This window comes from Lipophrys pholis, assembly GCF_963383615.2.
Source record: "Lipophrys pholis genome assembly, chromosome: 12".
Classification (NCBI taxonomy): domain Eukaryota; kingdom Metazoa; phylum Chordata; class Actinopteri; order Blenniiformes; family Blenniidae; genus Lipophrys; species Lipophrys pholis.
The window spans coordinates 29,035,766-29,062,457 of NC_137641.1; the positions used below are offsets into that span (position 1 = coordinate 29,035,766).

Genomic DNA, 26,692 nt, shown 5'->3' on the forward strand with positions numbered 1-26,692 from the left:
AGTGTGAAAAGGGGACGCGACGTTATCACATGATTGTAGACGGAGCAAGAAATTAACACAATAATGGGCATGGACGTGTTTACATTGTTTTATTCTTCTTTATTTGTATGACTGCAGACAACTAAGTTAAGATAAGTTGTTAGTGAAAGAGGAACTCTGGAGAAGTTTAAAATTGATTCATATTCGCTATTGTGAAAAAATAGATTTTCTGGGTAATGTTCTCAAACAATAAAACATAGCTTTAGTCCTTTTTCTGTTAAATTCTAGGAACTGAATAGAGCTCCATATGAGGAGGGAAAAATGTAATTTTTTTAAAGCTACTTCTTTTAAAATATGAGTCATATAATGACTGACAATCAAGCATACTGCATAATAGAAAAAGAGCAGCAAAGGTTTCACTTCGCTTTGTTCGTTTCTTTCTAATCAGCCTCACAACAAGAGCTTCAACAATGTGGAATAAAATCTGGAGTCACTATCGTCGCTCTTTAAACGTAATACAACATGTTTTGGTTTTTGTAGATGATCAATTATTATTGGCGAAGGCAGTGATACCATTTTGTGCTGCTTGATGGCAGGAAAAATGTTTTTTTTTTTTTTTTTTTTTTTTACCAGAGTGGACTCCTGCTTGTTTTCCACAATAAATGTACTAGATGGACCACACAGTCATTGACAGCAATTTATTTTGGCAGAAGAGAGCAGCTCTGTGTGCTGTGATGTGATCTGAGGAGTCGTGGCGGCTCTTTAAATTAAATGCATTGGTGCTGAGTTCCAGTTGGTCGTGCCATGAGTTCAATGTAGGAAAATAAATTGCAGGACTTTACAAATATAGAAGAATTTGGTGACTTTTCATGATTTTTTTTTTTGGGGGGGTTGAAGAACTTTGGGAATATTATAAAAGAAGCATCCTGGTATTCACTGATCCATCCTATTATACAGAGTCGCCAGTTAGAACACAACTAAATTGTCTAAACACAAATCTTTCTTTTTTTTTTTCACTCATTCTGGACTCAGCTTAGATTAATATATTTCATGACTTCAAAACAATGAGCACGTCTCAGTTGCATGAATAACAAAAAAGACACAACACAAAAACAAAATGTCACAACACAACAAGAAGACACAACACAATTACAAAAAGACACAACAATAAAAAGACACAACATAACAACAGAAAGACACAACACAACAACAAGAAGGCACAACAATAAAAAGACACAACACAACAACAGAAAGACACAACATAACAACAGAAAGACACAACACAACAACAAGAAGACACAACACAACAACAAGAAGACACAACACAACAACAAGAAGGCACAACAATAAAAAGACACAACACAACAACAGAAAGACACAACATAACAACAGAAAGACACAACACAACAACAAGAAGACACAACACAACAACAAAAAGACACAACAATAAAAAGACACAACACAATAACAAGAAGACACAACACAACAACAAGACGTCACAGCACAGCAACAAAAAGACACAACAATAAAAAGACACAACACAACAACAAGAAGACACAACACAACAAGAAGGCACAACAATAAAAAGACACAACACAACAACAAGAAGACACAACACAACAAGAAGGCACAACAATAAAAAGACACAACACAACAACAGAAAGACACAACATAACAACAGAAAGACACAACACAACAACAAGAAGACACAACACAACAACAAAAAGTCACAACACAACAACAAGAAGACACAACACAACAACAAAAAGACACAACAATAAAAAGACACAACACAATAACAAGAAGACACAACACAACAAGAAGTCACAGCACAGCAACAAAAAAACACAACACAACGAAAAGTCACAAAACAACAACAAAAAGCCAACAGAAGTGTGCAGCGGTCAGAAGAACAGGCTTTGTTTCATGGGGACAGTATTTTCTGACGGAACCAAAGCAGAACCAACTTTATGACACTTTCAACAGGGTGACCAACATTGCTGATTTCAATAAGCACGTCTCAGCTGCAGGAATGTATTCAGTAGATGTACTTGTAGTACTGACGTGGTCCCTGTGTGATGGTCTAGGATTACTACGTGGTCATCCTGTGCCCGTCCGAAATGGACCTGCAGGTGAGGAGGGTGCTGCAGATCCCACTCTGGTCCCAGAGAGTCATCTACCTGCAAGGGTCCGTCCTCAAAGACCAGGACCTGCTGAGAGCCAAGTGAGTGACGAATCCCCGCTGTCATGACTTCATGCATAAAAATCACCTTTAACCTCCCGACCAAGTCTGATTAACTTGCCTGCCAACGAAGGTTTGTCCGAGAAGGTTTTGGTTTCCCCAAACTGCTCAGCCGAATTGCATGACATTTTCATTGATGATTTGTCATCATCCAAGGACCAATCGGTTTGATTTCAGGACGTTAACGACTAATCGTTTCCAAATAAATCCCAAAAAACGGAGTAAAATTGTTGAGCGGATGAGAGAGGCACCTCATGGAGGAGATCAGGCGAGATCAGCGTCCGTTGCCATGGAGACGCTCCCTGCTCAGTGTTTCCCACAGTGACGTAGCTACATGAGCTAGCTAGTTCGCATCGATGGCTATCATGCTCACGATGCTACGTCAGTACCGCAAGCAAATGTGGCGTTGGTGGAGGTTCTGCGCTCTACCGAGTGTAGCTCTAGTTTTCACTTTACTCTCAGCCAAAATAAGTTTGACTCCACACTAAGTCTAGTTTTTTTTTTCTTTTTTCTTTTTCTACTTTCCTCACACAGTCATTTCCTACAAATATATCTCCCTTATGTCAAAATTTCCTAGACAACTTATAACAAAGGGCGCCAAAGGAGGACTGGATCTTAACTGCGATGGTGTCTTCTTAAACCTTTTATTTCTATCCAGTGGGAGTTGACAGCGTTTGTCATGCATTGTTCTCACAGCCAGAACTCTTAGAAGGTTTCTCAGATCTTTGTCGTTCAGATTCTGTGCTGCTCCCTCCGCCTCAGGGACACTGGAGGTGATCCCACCCCGTTCACTAAAATCCTGCGTGAAGCGCCATCAACCGCTCACTCACTCGTCTTGATCGCGCTTTCACTTTGCTTTCAGTTTGTGTGCATTTTGCTCCCGACGAACTCGAAGAATTAACCGAGTGACATCACATGGATGTAAATGGGAGTTTTGTGGGTTTTGGATCCTGATCCCATGGCAGTCCCCTGCTTGAGACATTAATGCTTCCATGTTCAGTTTGGTTTGCAAAGCGTAGCGATTGAGAGAGAGAGAGAGAGAGAGAGAGAGAGAGAGAGAGAGAGAGAGGGAAGGAGAGAGAGAGAGAGAGAAAGTGATAGAGAGGGAGAAGGAGAGAGAGAGGGAGATGGCAGAGGGGTGAGGAAAGAGACAGAGAGGAGGGCATGGAGAGAAAGAGAGAGGTAGAGGGAGAGAGAGGCTGGAAAGGAGAGAGAGAGAGTGAGTGAGAGGCTGGGATGTAGAGAGAGAGAGAGAGAGGTAGAGGTAGAGAGAGGTTGAGAGAGAGAGAGATCACTGTGTGCTCTCTTGAAAATGGGGACTCAATAGAGTTGGACGTTATGTACCCATTAAAATGTGGCAGGAAGATTTTAAACACACTCAGGACTCAGGAATGAAAATTTTATTTAGCAGATCAAACCTTAATAATAAAAAATAAAAAAAAACATTTTCCTCTCGCACATCACTAAATGGGTCGAAAATTTAAATGTCACAACTCAAGAATTAAAATACATGAAGCAGTTTTAATGAGTTAAATGGGGATGTGATTTTTTAAAAATATCTTTTTGTGTGTGTCATACATTTAGTGAAAAGAATGTGTCTTATTAACCTCAGATCGTATGATTTTGGCTGTTTATTCGATTTCGGGTAGTTTGATTCCCCTGATTTATTTTATTTTATTTTATTTTATTTTATTTTATTTTATTTTATTTTATTTTATTTTATTTTATTTTATTTATTTATTATTATTTTTTATTATTTTTTTTTATTATTATTATTATTATGGTTTTATTTATTTTTATTTTTTTTTTATTTATTTTTAAATTTATTTAAAAAAAATAATTTTAAATTTTATTTATTGGATGTAAACATCTTGCATGACCAAGAGTGAGTGATTGTGTGTGTGAATGTGGCTAATCCCATTATAGGAGAAAGTTTATTGACCATTAATCTGTTCTGAGAAAATAACACAGGCTCTCCTGGAGATAATTGCTGTTATTAAAGATGAAAGAAAAAAAGAAGAAGCCTCCAGTACTAGTTCTCCTTGTTATATTGATTTTTGGGGGGGTTTTGCGGGAAGAATTCTTCTTTGTGTTCCGTGAGTGTGAAGAATCGTTTTCTAACCCGAGATGTTGGATTTTGAAGTAAAAGGTATCGAGAATGACCTCAAACTGTGAGCGGGATGTAAATCGCCATTGTCCTGAATATCACTTCGTTTCCTTCCTTTCTCGGTAAATAGGCTTGTCAGCCCCGTCATGTGGCGCACGCTCGCACAACACTGCAATTAATAATTCAAACTCTCCCTCTTTTCTTTTCTTTTCAATCCGAAGCGGTAAAGTCAGCCAACATGATCCGTCTCACATTCATCCGGTCGCTTTGAGTCTCGAAAACCTTCATGAATGAGGCCGCGAGAGCGTTTTAGCGCGAGAATAAAAACCTGCTGTCAATCAGTTTATTTCTGTAGCCTTAAAGAAGACAATGAATCAGGGTTTTTTTTATTGCACGTGTCAAATGCAATTTAGTTTAGTTTTTTTTTTTTTTTTTTTTTAAACCTCACGAGATGGTGATGAATGTGTTTGAACGTTATGCAGGATGTGAAAATTGTGATGAAAAGAGAAGCAGTGGAGGTATAAGTCGCCTCTTATTTGATGAAAACTTGTATTTTTAAAGTATGAATGTGAAGGTTGAAGTGATTCAGACGTTTCACTGTAACATGTGGAACATTTTCAGGATTAAACAGTGTGACGTCCAGTATTCCACTCAAATTCACCGCTTGAGTTCGATATTTCACTTCGGTGCCGGAGAGGTTGAAGTCCAGCTTTAATATAATTTATATTAAATATCCCCCGATGTGTTTTGTTTGATATGACTTTAATGGCTTTGAGGAGAGGACAGTGGATTTAGGACTGTTAGGACAAGTTTGTTGTTGCTTTTTTTACACGTGTCACCCATTTGAATCAATACCCACAATCCATCTCGTCTATCTCGTCTAATGTTCTTTAACACAACGGGAACTAGAGAAAGTCTAAACCTCAGTTCGCGCAGCGACGTTTTGAAAACGGTGTAGTTTTCACCTTGGGCCACTAGTGGGTGCTGTGGTTTCTTTTCTTTTTTTTTTAATGAAACGACACACACGCATGCGAGCGGAAAACAATCTACTGTAAAGATTAACGGCGGGAGAACACGGACATTCTAGTGGAAGAGACGACCAAGTTTGTTATTACGGTGACTGTCAAAATAAAAGCACCAAGTCCCAGGAGAAGATACGGGACAGGGAGTCATGACACGACGGAGGATCTGATCTGATCGTCCGTCGACGGTGCATGTGGAGTAGCAGCGTCGCGGAAAAATTGCGTTTCCCCCCGTTTCCATGGAGACGGGAGTCGAAACGTTTTCAAAAAGTTCCACATTGGCAGCAATTTTCTTTAAAAGTTGTGTTTTCGGCGGCGTAAAGTTTTCCGTTTTCAGTTGAAACCGCCGTGTTTAACGCGTCCTGAGTCTGGTTCTGCAGGTTTCTCTCTATTGAAAGGAAGTTTTTCCGTTCCGCTGTTGATTATGCTTGTTCAAGTGGAATTGTTTTTTCTCTAAAAGTGCCTTCAGATGACTGTTGTATTTGGGGCTATATAAATATCATTGAATTTAATAAAAATTTGACCCCCACCCCCACTCGTAGTTCCCATTACATCCTGCATGTGAAGCAAGCCTCCACAAAAAAATTCTTTGTGTATTCTTGTGTTTTAGTGATTTCCGTAGCAGGACACATTATGTAAAACACTTCCTCAGTGTGTTTACACAATCTGTCCTTGAACACGACAATGTTTTATTTTTTTTCATCAGATAGTCAGAAAAACAAGGTTGTTTTTACAAGGTTTTGCAGCCTGTCGTTCTGCTTTAATTTGATTGTGGGTTAAACTGAAGCAGCAGCTTGTCCAAACGTTTTGGACCAACTGGACGTTTTAGGACAAATCAAACCCCAAAATGTGGATTCAACACTGCGACCGAGCTTCTCTGGTATCCTGATCGTGTGCGTGCCCTCATTTTTCATTGTGATGTCAACCATGTAAAGCTGCAATTTGTTGTAGTTTTAAAAAAAGGACATAAAAGTCAAATATGAGAATAATAAATAAGTGTATGACTGTATGGTGTCCTTCAGTGCAGAGAAATATATTATTATTATTATTATTATTATTATTATTATTATTATTGTTGTTGTTGTTGTTGTTGTTATTATTATCATTATTATTATTACTTGGTTTATTGTAGAATAATTTTACTTTGTTGGGATTTTAAAAAATGTTTTATTTTATTTTAATAGATGTTACACTAAGTGATAAACCACATTTCTTATAGCATCATACCACCGCAGCTGCTTTCTGCCTGAAGAAGCAGATGTTTATCCAAGGTTACAAGTCCAATATATGCAACCCTGTTCACAAAGACCAAGATTCTAACTTACATTATTATAACTTACATTATTATAACTTATACAACGCCACAAAGGCGGCTTTTATTTACCTGTGCTTCATCCCGCCTCCGTTCAGGAGTCGCCACAACCGTCGCTCGTCACATCTGATCCTCTTCAGTCACAAATCCATTCAGAGCTTCATCAAAAGGCCTTTTTCTTTTTTAAATCCTTTAATCTACAAAATAAATCACTGCAGCTTCAGCATTTTATCCCCCTGAGTGAATTCAAGACTCTAAACTAACTGTTTATTAGAAGAGTGTAATTGCTGTTGTTTTTAAATCGTATTTGCATTGACATTTTTTACAGCGTGCAGGTTCCTCCCATTAACGTGACGGTAAAATAGGTTATATAACTTCGGCGTATACATTTGGCTGGGTGTCGATGGAGCCTTTAGGAGTAAATGACTGTGTGTGCGTCTGGCGCTCTTTCAAAAATACTCCCACACTTGTTTTACATCCTGCACTCTTCTGCTTGCATTAATCATATATTCAAAAAATACACAGTCACTGTACACTACATATTATTTCACGGCCGTTTGTACGACTAGATATCGAATGAGGATTTTGTCCTGGTGTCTCCTCTCACTGTTCGGTTGTCGACTCTGTTGTTGCAGGATTTTAATGTTTTGTTTTTGTTGTAGTTTTTTCCTGATTTATAAAATTGTGTTTTGCCGTTTGTGATCTCTGTTGCTACAGGATGGATGACGCAGAGGCCTGTTTCATTCTGAGCAGTCGTAATGAGGTGGATCGCATGGCTGCGGTGAGACAAACAACATTTAATGAACAATGAATGCGGTTTACCGCCGTGTGTTGGATTAGAATAACATGAGTAATATTCAAACCGTTTCCCTCCACAGGATCATCAGACCATCCTGAGAGCTTGGGCTGTCAAGGACTTTGCTCCCAATTGTCCCCTTTATGTTCAAATCCTCAAGCCGGAGAATAAGTTTCATGTTAAATTTGCAGGTAAGAGGCAGTAAAAAAATATTTAAAAAAAAAATAATAATAATAATAATAATAATAATAATAATAATAATAATAAATAAATAAATAAAGTTATTAAAATAAAAATTTTCTTTAAAATAAATAAATAAATAAATAAAAAATTAAATTCTATATATATATATATATATATATATTTTTTATTTTTTATTTTTTTATTTTTTTTTCAAGCAATGAGAAAAAGTGATCCTGTTCCACAGCTATGAGGTGAATTAACAATTACATGGATTTTACAAAAGCTTTTTTGAGCAACAAAACCTGCATCATTCTAAAAAATAATAATAATAGATAATAATAATAATAATTAGTAGTAGTAGTAGTAGTAGTAGTAGTAGTATTATCTTCTACCCCGCTTATCCATATAGTTATTATTATTATTATTATTGTTGTTGTTGTTGTTGTTGTTGTTGTTGTTGTTGTTGTTATCCCGACAAAACAAAGACGTTTTCGAGGATTAAAGACCCTTGAAAAGTTACAAAACTTTGCACACACATCAGACCCGGCGAAAAATCTGATAACTGGGGGGGGGGGATCACACACGTGACTGGCAAAATGGCTCAACAGCGCCACCTGCAGAATCTGAAAAAAGTCCGCCCCAGGATCATGTTTCACCTAAAGCGACAGAATCAGGCACACACAAGTCGGTGACACACAAACTCAACAGGAAGTCGGTTATTTGGAAGATTGTGCCAGATTTTGGATCATTTTGGCTCAAATTTACAAATTTTCTAGAGCGACATAGTCCTCGGTAGTATTATTTTGTAATGCCGATGAGATTTTACAAATGGATCTTAATACGAGTTAATGGGACTTTTTTGTCCTCAAATGGCCTCTGAAGTTGAGTTTCGCAGCTCTCCAGCAGAACGACACCCTCAACAGTTTACACCTGGATTAAATATTCCTTACAAGGTCCAATAAAGACATCATGGCAGATTTCATTTTCAAATATTTAGTTTGGTTGCCCCCTGTGTGCTTCACAAACGATTCCCTGGATCATGAACAAAATCCCCATAAAGTCTGAATGAAATAGATCAAATTCTGATTAGAAATCACATGCTGAGGAAATAAACTATCACATACCTGCGTGAATAAATGAAAGCATAGCGACACAATCAGTTAGTTTTAATGTCATTTCAATAGCATTTCATTCAGAGGAGGGCATGCTTCAGTGTGTGACTTTCCAGACGGTGAGATTTATCAACTGCGGCGGACTAATTTTAAAACAAAACTAACTCCATCTGAAATCTGTAAAAACTCACCAACCCTCACCCTTTGTACCAAAGCTCACTCACAGAGACCGTTTGTGGGAAGATGAGCTTCTGCGGCGTCAGAAATCAAAAGGCTGTTTTTTTGTTTTTTTCACCAGCAGGGAAATTAAAGTCACCGTGTTTCTGCCGCCACCAAAAGAAATGTTTGTTTTTCTGAGAGTCTGACGACGAAGCTAAAGCCGCAGACTGATTAAGTCGCCTGCGCAGGAAGCATCTGAGAAGTCCTCTATTGTTACGTCTGACTCCGTGGAGTCATACCGACCCTAAAAAAGTGTTTTAAAGCTCTGAAAACGATCATTTTACAGAGAGTTGAAGGCTGTAATTATTTCCCTCTGGGCTTCATGGCTTTCTTGTTGCCAGGCAACCAGCGAGGACTCCATGAAATCACTGCGACGGCACCAAACTGCCCTTAACACCGCCACAGTTAAACATGTGAACTCCTACCTGGTGTTCTGCTTCGCAGGGATTTAGTTTCAATATTTTACCGTGATTACGACACTGCGCTCGCCTATTAACATTTTTTAGTGATAGTCAAAATGGTAAACATTAAATTAGTTTGCAAAATGCATCTGTTAGTAACAGAAAGAGTAGTCGTTAATATTTTATAACCTAAAACAGGCGTCAAGCATAATGTCCGTGGGCCAAAAATGACCCGCAAGAAGAACATTTAAAAAAATGTCAAAGAAAACAGTGATTTTTTTTAAACAAATTTCTGAGGAGTTTTGGAGAGAACACAACACAAATTGTTTGGTTTTGTGAAAATAGTGAAAATGTAGACATTTTCATCACGTATACTCTGCGCCACAACAACAAAAAAACTTTAAAAGTTTAAATTTAACCTCCTAGGACCTGCTGTGGTATTTTGGGTTGTGCAGCAGATTACTGTCGTCACCAGAAACGGCGGTTTTCAAGCAGTTTCTATTCATTTTAACCTTCCGGGACCCGGCGTCCAGATAGACATTATTTTAGGTTGTCTCGGAGGTTTAAGGTTGTTACGGCACTATTTTACTGCTCTGGCCCCTGAACAAAAAGGTTTTTAACACCTCTGGTGTATACATATCAAGAAGCCTCTTTAATCACTGGCATTGTACAGTGTTTTCCTTCTTATATGGCTATTTTACTTAATTTTAGTAGATTTTAGGGAATATCAAAAAACTGAAACAGCCTCTAGCCATAAAAGAAATTACTATATTTTGATAGTTAGATACTTAAAATAGAACTTAAGGCAATTTTTTTAACTTAAAATAAATAATAATAATAATAATAATAATAATAATAATAATAGTTGTTGTTGTTGTTGTTGTTGTTGTTGTTGTTGTTGTTGTTGTTGTTGTTGTTGTTATTGTTATTATTATAATAACAACAAAGCAAATCACCAGTTAAAATCTAAATAAAATTTAGGCGGGACTACAGATATGTGTAGTTCTCGGTGGTGTTAAGTTGCGTTTTTAGATTTTAAAAGCTTTGTTCACTGTCAATAAATCTTTACTTGGGTTTTCAGACTGAATGCTGCCTGTTGGTTTGTACTTGATCATGGAAACTTTATATAAAGCAGCAATTTCTTATGCCAAAGTAAAATGTCTTTCGTCAAGGATGGAGACGTTCGTATGTGATAAATTGTAAAAACATTGAAAACGCCTGTTAAGTGAACCTAAATTTGACATACCGTCCCTCTTAAGGTTTCCAATTCCATATTGAAGATGCTGAAGTGACTCATGATGTCACCGGTTCCTTTGCCTCTACATTTCAGATCATGTCGTGTGTGAGGAGGAGTTCAAGTACGCCATGTTGGCTCTCAACTGCGTGTGTCCCGCCACCTCCACCTTGGTCACGCTCCTCGTGCACACCTCCCGTGGACGGTCAGTTACACTTCACCTCACCTCCTCCTGGACGGTCCATGTCTTTTCTTTTTTTTCTTTTTTTCTATTATTATAGAAAATGATCTGGTAACAGACTTAAACATCAAAAGGTTATAAAACATAAAACCTTAGCTTGAGGGAAATAAGTGACCCGCCCACTAAGAAGAGAACTTAAGTCCAAAAATATTTAAATTACGAATATAAATAAATAAGAATAAGAATAATATAGAAAGATAGATAGATAGAGAGAGAGAGAGAGAGAGAGAGAGAGAGAGAGAGAGAGAGAGAGAGATTACAAATTACGAATATAAATAAATAAGAATAATATAGATGGATGGATGGATGGATGGATGGATGGATGGATGGATGGATGGATGGATGGATGGATGGATGGATGGATGGATAGATAGATAGATAGATAGATAGATAGATAGATAGATAGATAGATAGATAGATAGATAGATAGATAGATAGATAGATATACAATACACATCTACAAATACAAACAATATAAATAAAAATAAAAATGAATGAATAGACGGGGGAGGGGGGATTAGTCAGGAGGCCGATTGATTTCTCTGCAAAGTTCAAGTTCCTGCACCTCCTCGGTGTGACTATAGAATCCATGAAGGAGGTTAAAAGGTCCCCGTTCAATGTGGATCGCAGCAGGACGAGAGAGAGAGAGAGAGAGAGAGAGAGAGAGAGAGAGAGAGAGAGAGAGAGAGCACAGAAAGAGAGAACAGGCGGTGCCTAAATTGATTTTTTTTTTTCCCTAGCATGTGTTCTCCTGTAAAACAGTATGAAAAGCTCTCTGGAGGAAAATGATTTCTCCCAGCATGCAAACAGATCACTTTTAAAAGCTGATGTCAGTGGCTGGGGGGGCGGGGGGTGGCGGGGTGGGGGCTTCGCTTCTCGCTGTGCGCCTGACAACGCTTCAGAAAGTGCAGCTCTCTGTTCTTTAGTTGTTGAGCGTGAACACGGAGGTGTACCCGGGTTTGTCTGTACTCTTACATTGTTTGTGTGCAGACAAGCAAAGCATCATCCTGAACATTTCTCATGAAAGAGCGTCAAAATAACTGTGATCAGCAGAATCAAGTACAAAAGCCTGGCGGAGCTAAACCAAGACGTCTGCTTGATGTGACCCCGAGGCTCCGGAGGGACGCAGGGCGGACAAATGGAGCTTTTTCTTTTTTATATACGACAATTAGGATTGATTGATCATGATCATATGTTACTGAAGACTGAAGGAGGCTTTGCATTCTCCTGGCATTTCTGTGGAGATTACAGTCCCACTGAAGTATATTTAGGACATTTATTTACCCTCTTTACTGTGTCATTTGTGCCCCGTGAGGAAAAACTGAACAAATCATCGGTTTAATATTTGATCATTTCGTTCACATTGTGGCTTTTAGGTTTTTTAAGTTACCAGCCAATCGGTATTTCTAACCAGACTTTTCTATTTTCTTGAAGAAATGAAACTCGATTCTAAGTGTCACTTAGTGGATCTAATCATTCATCCCACATTTTGTAATAACTGCTGCAATATGCAACAAGTTATTACACAATGCAGCAGCGTTTATTACAAAATGCAGCGTTATTACATAATGCGGCGCTCCACACCCAGAAGAACACGCCATCCAACCAAACCGGGGTAATTAAAGTCCTTCAGGTATCATTAACGACTGAGTGACCCTTGTGATTTTGTCTGAACGAGTGCAGAGAGGGACAGCAGTCTCCGGAGCAGTGGCAGAGGATGTACGGGTGTTGCTCCGGCAACGAGGTCTACCACATCCGAGTGTCCGACAGCAAGTTCTTCGGCGAGTACAACGGAAAAAGCTTCACCTACGCCTCCTTTCACGCTCACAAGAAGTGAGTTCCGACACGTAAACCTCCGGCATCTTCCTCAGATGCTGACAGAGGAACCGCAGGGGGTTTTGTTTCATGTTCCTGGTCGGTCTGTTTCCCTTTGTCGGTTCACTCCAGTTTGACAGGAATTATGGGAGTTTGACAATAATCCAGATATTTTGTGTCTGATGAATGGTTTTCCCGAGTTTCGGTGAAATCGACAAACATGGTTCACGTTACCATGTGACGCTCGTTTACCCAACAACGTTATCACAATTTTAGACCGTCATTGTTCGATTTGTTTGTGAAAATATAGACATTTTAATCTCAAATACTCTGCGCCACAACAAAGAAAACGTTTTTACTGTATTTCTTATCTATTTTACCCGTCCGTCCCGCTTAAGATGAAATTAGACTGCATGAGGCCTCTGATCTAGAGCATGCTTCGTTGGTAAGATCAAGTGACTAACAGCCCATCCATCCATCCATCCCTCCATCCATCCATCCATCCACTATAGCCATTCCCAGCTTACTATGGGCGAGTGAGGCGAGAGCACCGACCACTACTCCTAAACTAAAACATGTCTTGATGTCCGAAATGTTATAAAAACAGCCACAATATCCCACAGCTCCAAACCCAAATTCAAATTTTTGTTCAATCTGAGTAAAATTGTTTAATTTTGACTTAAAAGGGCTCATATTATGTAAAAATTCACTTTCTAAAGGTTTTCCATCAGTGCTAATCGTCCCCATACCTGGAACGACGCCCCAGAAGTGAAGACAGTCTGTCCTCTCTCTCCCTGGCTTGTTTCAGGTTTTAAAAAGTGTGTTGCTCCAACCAGCCAATCAGGAATCAAACCCTATATAGTGTCATCGAGGGTTTAGCCATTCACAATCAAGGAAGGCCCTCCCTTTGACTCCTCCTACAGTTAGGCAGCTCTGCTCTGGCACATGGCACCACAAGAGGAAGTACTTCCTCCTCGTCCCAAGATGGGCATGTGTGGGCAGAGCCAGTCCAGCTCACACAGACACAGCAGATTCTGAATGTAGCTTCAATGATCCAATATTCAAATGGAGGAAAATCAAGGAGAAGCAAATAAGGACAAATAAGAACCATGTGAAAGTGTTGAAAAGTTGCATAATATGACGCCTTTAAGAGCAGAAATGCGTCTTTGCTTGAAGTGTTCCCCGCTGACTCGGGCCGTGTGACGTTTGCAGGTACGGCGTTTGTCTGATCGGGATAAAGCGAGAGGAAAACAAGAGCATCCTGCTGAACCCCGGCCCGCGACACATCATGGCCGCCACAGACACCTGCTACTACATCAACATCACCAAGGAGGAGAACTCCGCCTTCATCTTCAACCAGGAGGAGAGGAAGGGCCGTCCGGCGGGGGGGCTGTTCGACGGACCGTCGCAGCTCCCCGTGCACAGCATCATCGCCAGCATGGGTGAGAACCGAGCCGTTGCCACGCGTCCGGTCACGTTGAGGCAGATCCGGTCTGAAACCAAACAGAACGCCTGCATTCACAGGGACTGTTGCCATCGATCTCCAGAACACCAGCCCGCCGGACGTGTCCAGCGGGAAACTGGTCCCGCCCACAGTGAACGGGTCGGGGGGCCGCCGGCCGAGCATCGCCCCGGTCCAGGAAATAGCCGACTCCACCTCCATCCTGCCGTGTGACCTCCTGAGCGACCAATCAGAGGACGACTCTGTCTTCACGGATGAGAAGGGACACTCGCCGACCGAGTAAGAGATTAATTCAGTGACGGTGGTTAGTAGTTATAACGTGTCGTCTCTGACGAGAGCAAGAGTCAACAACAACTATTGTTATTGAAAAACCTTCCAAATGATCTGAACGTTTAGGAGTGTTATTGTCTGTTATCTGATCAGAACGTTATAATCCCATTTTGTGTGTGTGCTTCTAGTTTCTGCTGCTTGAAGCAGTTTATATTAGACTTTGTACCTTTCTGAGTTATTTAGCATTTTGTTTTAACGTGTCACACAAGAGGAAAACATGCATAACGCAACAGCTATAGACGTTTTCTGGACATTTCACTGTATTTTGGCGCCAGAAATTCTCATTTAAATTAGCTTTGTGTAGCATTTGTTGTACTTTTTCTTAATAGCCAAAAATATAGACATTTTCATCACACAGATGCTGCGACACAGCAAAGAAAAACTTTCAAGCTTAAACTTTAAGGTTATAATGGCACTACTATACCCCCCACCCCCCCTCAGGATGAGATTGGGTTGTATGTGACTCCTGAACTACACTGTGTTTGACACCTCTGGTTCAGATGAGACATTGCAGTTAAATTATTATGACTGAACATTTAGCAAATACTATTGTTTTATATTGATGTAATTTTCATGCATGAGGATTATTGTACTTTTGCTTTAAAGGGTCATATCATGAAAAATTCACTTCCTAGAGGTTCTCCAGCAGTACTAATCGTCCCCATACCTGGACTGACGCCCCAGAAGTGAAGACAGTCTGTCCTCTCTCTCCCTGGCTTGTTTCAGGTTTTAAAAAGTGTGTTGCTCCAACCAGCCAATCAGAAATCAAACCCTATATAGTGTCATTGGGGGTTTAGCCAATCCCAATCAAGGTAGGCCCTCCCTTTGACTCCTCCCACAATCAGGCAGCTCTGCTCTGGCACATGGCACCACGAGAGGAGGTACTTCCTCCTCTTCCCAAGATGGGCATGTGTGGGCGGAGCCAGTCCAGCTCACACAGACACAGCAGATTCTGAATGCAGCTCCTATGGTCCAATATTCAAATGGAGGAAAATCAAGGAGGAGCTAGAAACTTAGAATACTGAAGGTTTCTGGACCGACCAGACCAGGAGGAAGTGATAATTTAATCTAATTTAATTCTTTAGTGCTCACAGAAAATCTATTAATTCAAATTTAGTCTTGACACTTTTATTGACGACCTTTTCTCGGTGAATTCCTCATTTTCTGATTTCTTTTTGCCCTATTTAGCATTTAAAACCAGGTGCTACAATGAAGTATGATGTTCAGTTGGTGATTATGGCGTTGTTAAAAAACAGAAGAAAAACAACAATAACACTCATTTCACTGTTTCCAATTAAGCAGACAATCAAAGAATTAATGGGTCCTGCTGTCTCTCTCGCCTTCCTCCACCTGGTTACTCCTACTTAGAGGTACATCCTGGAAACCTCTTCTTCCCACTGGTTACTGAACACGATTAAGAAATTTACCAGCAATTTAAACTAAATCCAAACAATTCTGTTAAAGATTAAAACTTTAAGTCTGAAAAGGTGAAGAAGACGCTGAGTTTCGAGTTTCTATCAGTTCAAGAACGCATCATTTTTAGATCCAAGTGTTTCTAAATGTTGTTGTTTTTTCCCCGTCTGCACGACAAGACGCGACAGCGAGAGAAACGGATGGACGTAGTATGCTTGAATGAAATGTGTCATTGGTGCTTTTTTTTTTTTTTTTTTTTTCGAATTTGTTGCCAGGTATGTGAAAGGTTATCCCCCTAATTCTCCGTACATCGGGAGCTCGCCCACCTTGTGCCATCTGCTGGCTGAGAAAGCCCCGTTCTGCTGCCTACGACTGGACCAGGTGGGCAGCCGCCGTTCCTTCAACTTAGACACTCTGTTCCTCACTGCCTCCATCAGTCCCCCCCCCCCTCTCTCTCTCTCTCTCTCTCATCACGCCTCAACTGCTCATCACAAATACCTGTCTTGTTTTTTTCTGTTTGTTGTTTTTCAGGGATGCAGGCACAACAGCTTCGAGGATGCCAAAGCTTATGGTTTCAAGAACAAACTCATCATCGTGTCGGCGGAGACGGCCGGCAACGGCCTGTACAACTTCATAGTGCCTCTGCGAGCGTATTACAGACCCAGGAAGGAACTCAACCCCATCGTGCTGCTGCTCGACAACCCGTGAGTTCACCTGAAGACGCACAACACACATCGACCCCCCCCACCACCACCCTTCAATCCCCCCTCCCCACCCTCCCCACCCCGCTTCACGCTGGGAACCATTAGGTATGTTAAAAGCCGAGCACTCAGGACTGCGGAGGTGGGCTTCCATTGTCAGCACAGATTCGAGAGTTACTGCCGCCGCTCGCCGGTGACGGTGTGTTTTTAGCGACAAAGGAGAGGAAAAAAATAAACGCTGCTCTGCCGTACCTCCAGACGGTCGCCATGGTAACTTGTTTCGCCTTGAAGTTGAATGATATTCTGTAATATATATATATATATATTGCTACAAGGGGAGAGAAAATTGTTTCTTTGGCGAAAACGCCACGCAGGTTTTCATCGACAGTCCGGATGTGTCCCCCATGTTCAGCCCCCACATGCTCTCGCATAGAAACACACACCAAACAATAAACTCTACCTGTGTGCAGCTCGCTCTCTCTCCTCTCTCTCTCTCTCTCTCTCTCTCTCTCTCTCTCTCTCTCTCTCTCTCTCTCTCTCTCTCTCTCTCTCTCTCTCTCTCTCTCTCTCTCTCTCTCTCACCCACTCGCTTTGCGTTCCGAGCGTTCACAGCAGCCTCGGGTCTCTGGTCGGCAGGACCGGTCAGATGTATAAAGCAATGTTCTGTCTGGTGTCGTGAGGGAGGAAAGCAGGGATTAATAATCCCTCTGAGTGCGCTCAGCTCCAGATTAAAGACACTCCAAGGAGTTAAAACTACCGTTGAGGCTCCTGATTTGCTGTGTGTGAATGAGTGAATACGATTACGGCAAGACGACTTAAAAGATGTGAAAACATCCAAAGTACCATAAAAAGTACTAGATAGCATTTATTATTACAGTATTAGTGACTCGTCACACTTGTCTCCCCAAAAAGACTGGACATGTCCAGTTTAATAGTACTAATAGATTTGACTAATTAGATAACATCTGAGTGTTAATGACGAAATACAAATAGGTAAAAATATTATATATGTAAGTGTGTTATAAATACATTCATCATTTTTATAATGATGATTATAAGAAGAAGAAGAATACTAATAATACTAATAGTAATAATGTATTTTGTGTCGTGCCTTTCTGGCCACCTAAACACACTTTACAAAGCAAAAGATAAAAATAGAAATAGATAAAATCAGGTATAAAAAGCAGGTGTATAAATGTAAAGCTGTTAAATTTTCCCTTGTAATTTGAGTCGATGTGTAAAGTTTCTTTTTAAATAAAATGTATCATGGTTATAGTGAAATATGTTTTAATTCTGATTATTATAATAGCTTACATCTAACAATCTAAAAAAAATGAATTATCAACCTTGTATTAATAGTAAAAATTTAGTTTTATAGCGCAAAAGAATCAAACTAAAATCTTTTACTTAAGAACTCAGTGGTTGTTCTGGCCTCTTTGGCAAAAGTAGCCATACTTCATCTTTTAACAAGCAAAAGTATTTATGTATCGATGTATCCCGATATGGAAAAGTAATATCTTCACTTCTTCTCCCATCAGTGGTAAATTAACGATATTGTCGGAATTAGTGATGAACAGTTGTGCTGAGTTTCAAAACAATGTGAAAGTGCGTGACGCTTTGGAAAAAGTGTCACATGTTGACATTCAGCGCCCCTGAGCGACGCAGGTCATGTGACATCAGGACATAAAAAGATGTGAAAGAAATCAGCACATTAGATCATTAAAAAAAAAAAACTAAATGTTAAAAAGTTCTTCAAGTCAGAAGTGGATATCTTCTGTTTTACATCTAAAATGTTATTCTATTTCAGTAGAAATCTCAGATAAGTTGGTCCCCTGGAACTCAGAATCCAAACCAAGAAATTCCCAACCTGGTGGTTAAGTTACTCCAAATTACTCCAAAAGAAAAACAACTTTTGCTTGACAATCTTGTGTAAAATGAAACATGAACCAGCACTCCTCCCCGTCTCGCTGCAGCTTTCAGGTCTTTCCCATCGTAGCAGTAGCGTGTACTTATTACTTATTACTTATTATAGTCATGTTAGTTTATTCTTCTGTAGAGTACACCCTGAACTGGTTTCCAGTACAGACTCCTGAACTACAGACTATATATCTATATCTATCTATCTATCTATCTATCTATCTATCTATCTATCTATCTATCTATATATCTATCTATATATATCTATATCTATATCTATATATAAATATATCTATCTATCTATCTATCTATCTATCTATCTAGATAGATAGATATATATATATATATATAGAGAGAGAGAGAGAGAGAGAGAGAGAGAGAGAGAGAGATAGATATAGATAGATAGATAGATAGATAGATAGATAGATAGATAGATATATTGATAGATAGATATATTTATATATATAGATATAGATAGATAGATAGATAGATAGATAGATAGATAGATAGATAGATAGATAGATAGATAGATAGATAGATAGATAGATAGATAGATAGATAGATAGATATATTGATAGATAGATATATTTATATATATATAGATATAGATAGATAGATAGATAGATAGATAGATAGATAGATAGATAGATAGATAGATAGATAGATAGATAGATAGATAGATAGATAGATAGATAGATAGATAGATAGATAGATAGATAGATAGATAGATATAAAAATTGTATTTATTTTTTTCCATCGATGTCGTATTTGTTGCCCGCAGGCCCGATAATCACTTCCTGGAGGCCATCTGCTGTTTCCCGATGGTCTACTACATGGCGGGGACCATAGACAAGTAAGAGTGGTTTTGCAGTATGATTTTATTACGTATTATATTTATCGTCTGGTGTTATTATGTTTTGATTTGTATTTTGCTTTTGTTGCGTTTAAGCCTGGACAGCCTGCTGCAGTGTGGCATCATCTACGCTGATAACTTGGTGGTTGTGGATAAAGAGAGCACGATGAGCGCCGAGGAGGACTACATGGCCGACGCCAAAACCATCGTCAACGTACAGACGATGTTCAGGTGAAGGAAGTGGAGGTTTTTCTTTTCCTCTGATCTTTCCTCCATCTTTTATTCTATCAGATTATTCTTTAAAAACACCAGATTTAACTCAAAACTCTCTAAATGATATATGAAGCAAGCAGAGGTGCATTTCTAAGAGATTTTTAGAGAGAGAAGGGGACGATGATTAATGATTTAAGAGGAAAATTACATTTCAAGGTGCGAATCGCTGGAACGACACTGAAAAGGAGTGTAACAATAGCAGGGCTTAAATTATGGAGCTGATGAAATAAAACAAAGCACCAACATGAACCAGTTTAAAAGTTTTTTAAATCATAAAAGTATAAAGAAAGTAGAGCAACAAGTTTACAGAGGAGAACAATAATATATACTATGTATATATTGGTATTAATACTTAATAAACATAATAAAATGTATACATTGTGATAGAGAATATTATGAATTTAAATATTGCCACACTATTTTTTATATTTAAAATGTAATTGATTAAATTTAAATAGTATATGTTATTATTAATACTTAATAAACATAATAGAATGTATACATTGTGATAGAGAATATTATGAATTTAAATATTGCCACACTATATTTTATATTTAAAACGTAACTGATGACATTTAAATAGTATATATTATTATTAATATTATGTACATTCATGTGTAAGTGTATATACGTGTGTACGTAGGTATATATGTTTCATGTGCATGTGTAAACTATATATAAAACTTGTGTATAGTATATATTGAATGTGTTTGGTGAAAATTAGTTTAAAAACAAACAAATTGTGTGACATTATCAAGAGTTTTGTTTTGTGTTTCGTGTTGGTGATGTGACTCCGTCGGAGGACGAGTTGGACGACTGAGTGTTTGTTCTGTTCTGTTTTCTGCCGAAAATGTTAAAATTCCAAAACGTCTTTGCTGGTTCCAGATTGTTTCCCAGCCTGAGTATCATCACGGAGCTCACTCATCCATCCAACATGCGCTTCATGCAGTTCAGAGCGAAGGACTGCTATTCACTGGCTCTGTCCAAACTGGAGAAGGTAAGACATCCACCACAGTCTCCTTCTCGGGTCGACGGGCTGTGAGAGGAAACCGCCTCCCGAACACTGTCCTGACCGCCGCTGTGCTTTCTGGCTCTGCTGGATAGAAGGAGCGTGACAAAGGTTCCAACCTGGCCTTCATGTTCCGCCTGCCTTTCGCCGCCGGCAGAGTGTTCAGCATCAGCATGTTGGACACGCTGCTCTACCAGGTGGGTCGGAACACCGAGTGAAGCATCCTGCTGCAGGGAGGCCAAACGTCTCGGCCTCGCAAAGCACAAGTGCCCTCTTGTGTTCGCTCGCTGATTTGGTCTTGTCTTTTGTTAAGTCTTTTGTTAAGGACTACATGATTCTCATCGCGAGGCTGCTGCTGGGCCTGGACACCACGCCTGGATCAGGATACCTCTGTGCTGTGAGTCAGATTAACGAGAAATCCCACCTCCCGGTCATCTACCGGACCAACAACGTGCCCGTCTCTCGTGTTCATAGATGAAGGTGAAAGAGGAGGACCTGTGGATCGGGACGTACGGGAGGTTGTTTCAGAAGCTCTGCTCCTCCAGTGCGGAGATTCCCATCGGGATCTATCGGACCGAGTCGCACATCTTCTCAACTTCTGAGGTAAAAAAATATCATGAAAAATCACAAAATTACAAAAAAGCAAAGACCATTCATCCTGTACTTGCTTTTAGTTAAGGCTGATCCTAATCGGGGGCTGGACCAGAACTTTAATCATTTAATCATCAATCTCATGGTCCCCTTTAGGAGACGTATAGAAATTCTTATATAGAACATACGTTTTACATATAAAGCAGCAGCTTTCTGTTATTTCCATTAAAACCAATAATCTCTCAGTCTCAGGTGTCGGTCAGTGTGGACGACTGCGAGGACACGAAGGACCGGGCGGACGAGACCCGCGGCGGCGAGCAGCCGGACCACCCGCTGCGGAGGAAGAAGAGCATGCAGTGGGCCCGGCGTCTGAGCAAGAAGAGCGTGCGGTGGCAGGGGGCGAGCCGGGACTCCAGCAAGGACCACGCCCAGCGCATCGCCCAGCAGCGCCTCAACCTCTACCGGCGCTCCGAGAGGGAGGAGCTGTCCGAGCTGGTCCGCAACCGCATGAGGCACCTGGGCCTCCCCACCTCCGGATACGGTGAAGCGCCTTTTCCTGTCGCGTTCCCGCTTTAACTTTGTGTTTACATTCGCATCTAAATGTCGTTTATGTCACAGCAGAAGACCTGTCGAACCTGACGGCCAGCGACGTCATGAACAGAGTCAATCTGGGCTACCTCCAAGGTAGAGAGCACCCCGACCCGGGCGCAGGGCGCCTCCGAGTAGGCCCTCCTATCTCCTTTCCTGTCCACTTCTCCTTAACTCCAGAAGTGGTTCCTAGTGGTTCCCAGGCTAAAGGAGGTTCTAAAGGAAGCATCAGTGGTTCATAAGCTAAAGGAGGTTCTAAAGGAAGCATCAGTGGTTCCCAGGCTAAAGGAGGTTCTAAAGGAAGCATCAGTGGTTCCTAAGCTAAAGGAGGTTCTAAAGGAAGCATCAGTGGTTCCTAAGCTAAAGGAGGTTTTAAAGGAAGCATCAGTGGTTCCTAGGTTAAAGGAGGTTCTAAAGGAAGCATCAGTGGTTCCTAGGCTAAAGGAGGTTCTAAAGGAAGCATCAGTGGTTCATAAGCTAAAGGAGGTTCTAAAGGAAGCATCAGTGGTTCCTAAGCTAAAGGAGGTTTTAAAGGAAGCATCAGTGGTTCCTAGGTTAAAGGAGGTTCTAAAGGAAGCATCAGTGGTTCCTAGGCTAAAGGAGGTTCTAAAGGAAGCATCAGTGGTTCATAAGCTAAAGGAGGTTCTAATGGAAGCATCAGTGGTTCCTAGGCTAAAGGAGGTTCTAAAGGAAGCATCAGTGGTTCCTAAGCTAAAGGAGGTTCTAAAGGAAGCATCAGTGGTTCCTAAGCTAAAGGAGGTTTTAAAGGAAGCATCAGTGGTTCCTAGGTTAAAGGAGGTTCTAAAGGAAGCATCAGTGGTTCCTAGGCTAAAGGAGGTTCTAAAGGAAGCATCAGTGGTTCATAAGCTAAAGGAGGTTCTAAAGGAAGCATCAGTGGTTCCCAGGCTAAAGGGGGTTCTAATGGAAGCATCAGTGGTTCCTAGGCTAAAGGAGGTTCTAAAGGAAGCATCAGTGGTTCCTAAGCTAAAGGAGGTTCTAAAGGAAGCATCAGTGGTTCCTAAGCTAAAGGAGGTTTTAAAGGAAGCATCAGTGGTTCCTAGGTTAAAGGAGGTTCTAAAGGAAGCATCAGTGGTTCCTAGGCTAAAGGAGGTTCTAAAGGAAGCGTCAGTGGTTCCTAGGTTAAAGGAGGTTCTAAAGGAAGCGTCAGTGGTTCCTAGGCTAAAGGAGGTTCTAAAGGAAGCATCAGTGGTTCCTAAGCTAAAGGAGGTTTTAAAGGAAGCAACAGTGGTTCCTAGGCTAAAGGAGGTTCTAAAGGAAGCATCAGTGGTTCCTAGGCTAAAGGAGGTTTTAAAGGAAGCAACAGTGGTTCCTAGGCTAAAGGAGGTTCTAAAGGAAGCGTCAGTGGTTCCTAGGTTAAAGGAGGTTCTAAAGGAAGCGTCAGTGGTTCCTAGGCTAAAGGAGGTTCTAAAGGAAGCATCAGTGGTTCCTAAGCTAAAGGAGGTTTTAAAGGAAGCAACAGTGGTTCCTAGGCTAAAGGAGGTTCTAAAGGAAGCATCAGTGGTTCCTAGGCTAAAGGAGGTTTTAAAGGAAGCAACAGTGGTTCCTAGGCTAAAGGAGGTTTTAAAGGAAGCAACAGTGGTTCCTAGGCTAAAGGAGGTTCTAAAGGAAGCATCAGTGGTTCGTAAGCTAAAGGAGGTTTTAAAGGAAGCAATAGTGGTTCCTAGGCTAAAGGAGGTTTTAAAGGAAGCAACAGTGGTTCCTAGGCTAAAGGAGGTTCTAAAGGAAGCAATAGTGGTTCCTAGGCTAAAGGAGGTTTTAAAGGAAGCAACGAGCCTCATTTCCTTTCCTTAGTGAGAGTTCCAACGCTCCTTACCATGGCCACCACGTAAACACTTCCAGGGTTAAGGAGAAGTGGATAGGAAAGGAGATAGGAGGGACTATTAGGACGCGCCCACAGTATTTAATCTCCGCTCTTGTGTTTTGTTTTGTCTTTCGCTGATTTGTGTTTCTGTTGCAGATGAACAGAACGATCACCAAAACACTTTGTCCTACGTCCTGATCAACCCGTCTCCCGACACCAGGCTGGAGATCAACGACATTGTGTGAGTGTTCGTCTGTGCTGCTTCTGTGAAAGGGAAGATAGTTATCTTTATACACACACACATGTGTACACATATATATATATATATATGTGTGTGTGTGCTTTCTCAAGGACGTCTGTGACTCTGGAGTCACTGAAATGAAATCAGCAATGCAGCAAATTCCTTTTGCGCAATGATTTGTCATCCACTTTCACTTTACTTAAAGCCGCAGTCGGACATGTTTTATCCATGTTGCTGAAATAACTACGACTGATGAAAATTGAATCTTCTAATAGGACGTTCTACTTTTTCACTTCCGCTTTTGTTTTGGGTTTTTATGGGCTCTAAATGTCACTGCTTTAGTTCACCTGCCAAACAACAAACAATTCAAAACAAAATGCTGATGAAGAATAAATAAGCCCGCATAATTATTAAAGTTATGTTTATGGAGTGGCCAGTGTACTAAATATAATGTGTAATAAATAGTTTAATATTTATAAATATTTTCTAAGAAAATATTTAAATGTTTAAAGATATATTTTATGAATATAGATATAAAATAAATTAATATTTGAATTATTTGAATTGATATTTAAAATATTTTTTTTAAATGATCAAAAAATAGTTAAAAATTATTTTAAATCATATTTTTATAAAAACTAAAAACCTAAAAAAACTAGAGCTACAATCGGTAGAGCGTAGACCTTCGCCAACGCCACATTTGTTTTGAGTTAGCATCGCTAGCATGATTAATAAAATGTTCCAGATTGGTGATCAATATATTATTAAAACTAGAGCTACACTCGGTAGAGCGCACTTCTTCGCCTAATATTTTGCGAAACCGAGTTAGCATCACTAGCATGATAGCCGTTAGCTCATATCGATGCTAACTAGCCTGTCAGGTAGCAACACCACAGTGTGAAACACTGAGCAGGGAGCGTCTCCATGGCAACAGACGCTGATCTCCTTTGAGCTCCTCCATCTGCTTCGTATGGGACATTTTTTTCACAGTTTTTCGGGATTTATTCGTAAACGGTAATCCGTTAACGTCCAAAATCTAATAGATTGGTTTTTGGATGATGACAAATCATCCCTGAAAATTTTATGCAATTTGGGCAAAAAGTTTTCGCGAAGAGTTTGTGAAATACATACAAACCAATATATAACTAAACGAGTAACAATATAGGCTAAAACATGTTTTATCCCTTCATGTTAACTGGAACAATTCAATAATAAAAATAAATGTTGAAACATGTTTTATTCAAAGAGCTTTTTTTTTTTTTTTTTTTTAACAACATGAATGAAAGATAATAACAATAACAATACAGCTGAGCAAGAAAGGCACCAATCAGTCTCCATGGAGATGGAAGTTTTCCTTTTCATGCTGCTCACGGCTGTGAGTGAAAAGTGAATATATATATATATATATAAACATAAAAATAACAATTTTTTCATACTTTTACACCTGCATGACCCAGAAATTACAGATCTCTTAGTATTTATATGGAGATATCCACATTGCGTCACTATCATTGATGAGATCTGGGTCTCTCTCTCTCTCTCTCTCTCTCTCTCTCTCTCTCTCTTTCAGCTACTTGATTCGTTCGGATCCTCTGGCTCACGTCCCGGAGGAGCCTCCCATCCACAGCAGCAGTCTGAAGGAGAGACGCGAGTCCAGCATCGACACCAGAGAGGACACCCAGCTCTGAACCCTCCCTGTCTAATCTCAACACTCCCTGCCTGAGGAGGAGGAGGAGGAGGAGGAGGAGGAGGAGGAGGAGGGTGTTGATCTGGTTGCATGCAGGTCCAGTGTGACCAGGGCAATCCGATGTTCCAGCAGGGCAGTCTGACACACTGTATTATACGAGTGCCTGCAGTTTGTCAGGTGACGTTTGATGTCACCCTTCTTTCGCTAAACAGACACTGTATGTCAGAATAGTGCACTCTTATTGTGAAAGCTCTTACAGACAAGCAGTCAGGGACAAACAAAAGGGATTCAGCTTCGCTGAGGAAAGTTCCAGCGTTCGCTGTCAGTTTGGATTTTTTATTTTTCCTCAAATTTGAACCTTCAGAGAAAACCACTTCCACCTCCTGAACGTGTGATTCTCAAAGAAAAGGTCTGGAGATACAAACGCCAACGGCACCGGGAGGATTTCATCCTCTCTTGGCTTTTTTTTTTTTTTTTTTTAAGATTCAAATCAGGTTTTCTTATTTGAAATTTATTCACCACCAGTCATGTTAAACTTTTCAGCTGACTTCAGTAACATTAAAAAAAAAAATATGTGCATTAAAAGCTTTCAGAGCTTAATTTATTAATTTTTTTGCAGCTGAATAATAGAATTAGTTTTGCAGTGGTTGTAGAGGTCTTCGAATAGTAAGTCATGTACAATGACTGTATATGTTCGCTGCAGTGCATTTCTTAGGCTGGAGGAGGTTTCAGCACAACAAGCTTAGTTTAACCCTTTAATCAGGCCACGCCGTATATCCAGTATTGTGCCATAAAGGATTTATTTGATTTGTACTATATTAGTAATGAGAAAATGTCTTCTTTTTTATTTTTCCTTTGTTTCAGCATCGCTCAGTCAGCGAGTTTGCTTCTTGATTTCTGATCGTGGCTGTCTGAGTGAGATCGACTCTTTATCTGTACTTGAATGTTGAAACTATTTGTACTTGAGTCGACCTGATTTGCACATTAAAAGTGCCATATTATGGGATAAAATAATAAAACAATTATTTCAAGTTGTTGGATGATTTAATTTTTGTGCTCTAATTTGACTTGACACATTTTAAACGCCAGATTTTGCACAAACTGTTAAAATCACTTCGTCTCACTCAAATTGGTTAATTGTT

The 26,692-nt window shown here is 40.0% G+C and overlaps 1 protein-coding gene across 1 annotated transcript in view; it reads left to right on the plus strand.

Moving 5' to 3' along the window:
• kcnt1a (potassium sodium-activated channel subfamily T member 1a) overlaps positions 1-25,551 on the plus strand; it is a gene marked incomplete at both ends in the record, with an annotated part of 54,830 nt that extends 29,279 nt beyond the window's left edge. Inside the window, 19 exons of the mRNA XM_080476402.1 lie at positions 2,067-2,203; positions 7,380-7,443; positions 7,541-7,649; positions 10,704-10,812; positions 12,532-12,681; positions 13,876-14,105; positions 14,188-14,404; positions 16,144-16,249; positions 16,400-16,572; positions 19,268-19,339; positions 19,436-19,570; positions 20,498-20,609; positions 20,717-20,818; positions 20,935-21,018; positions 21,096-21,224; positions 21,459-21,753; positions 21,834-21,896; positions 23,779-23,863; positions 25,434-25,551. Coding sequence (XP_080332528.1) covers positions 2,067-2,203; positions 7,380-7,443; positions 7,541-7,649; positions 10,704-10,812; positions 12,532-12,681; positions 13,876-14,105; positions 14,188-14,404; positions 16,144-16,249; positions 16,400-16,572; positions 19,268-19,339; positions 19,436-19,570; positions 20,498-20,609; positions 20,717-20,818; positions 20,935-21,018; positions 21,096-21,224; positions 21,459-21,753; positions 21,834-21,896; positions 23,779-23,863; positions 25,434-25,551 — 2,490 coding nt within the window. The remainder of the gene's footprint in view (positions 1-2,066; positions 2,204-7,379; positions 7,444-7,540; positions 7,650-10,703; positions 10,813-12,531; positions 12,682-13,875; positions 14,106-14,187; positions 14,405-16,143; positions 16,250-16,399; positions 16,573-19,267; positions 19,340-19,435; positions 19,571-20,497; positions 20,610-20,716; positions 20,819-20,934; positions 21,019-21,095; positions 21,225-21,458; positions 21,754-21,833; positions 21,897-23,778; positions 23,864-25,433) is intronic.
• Positions 25,552-26,692: the final 1,141 nt, after the last annotated feature.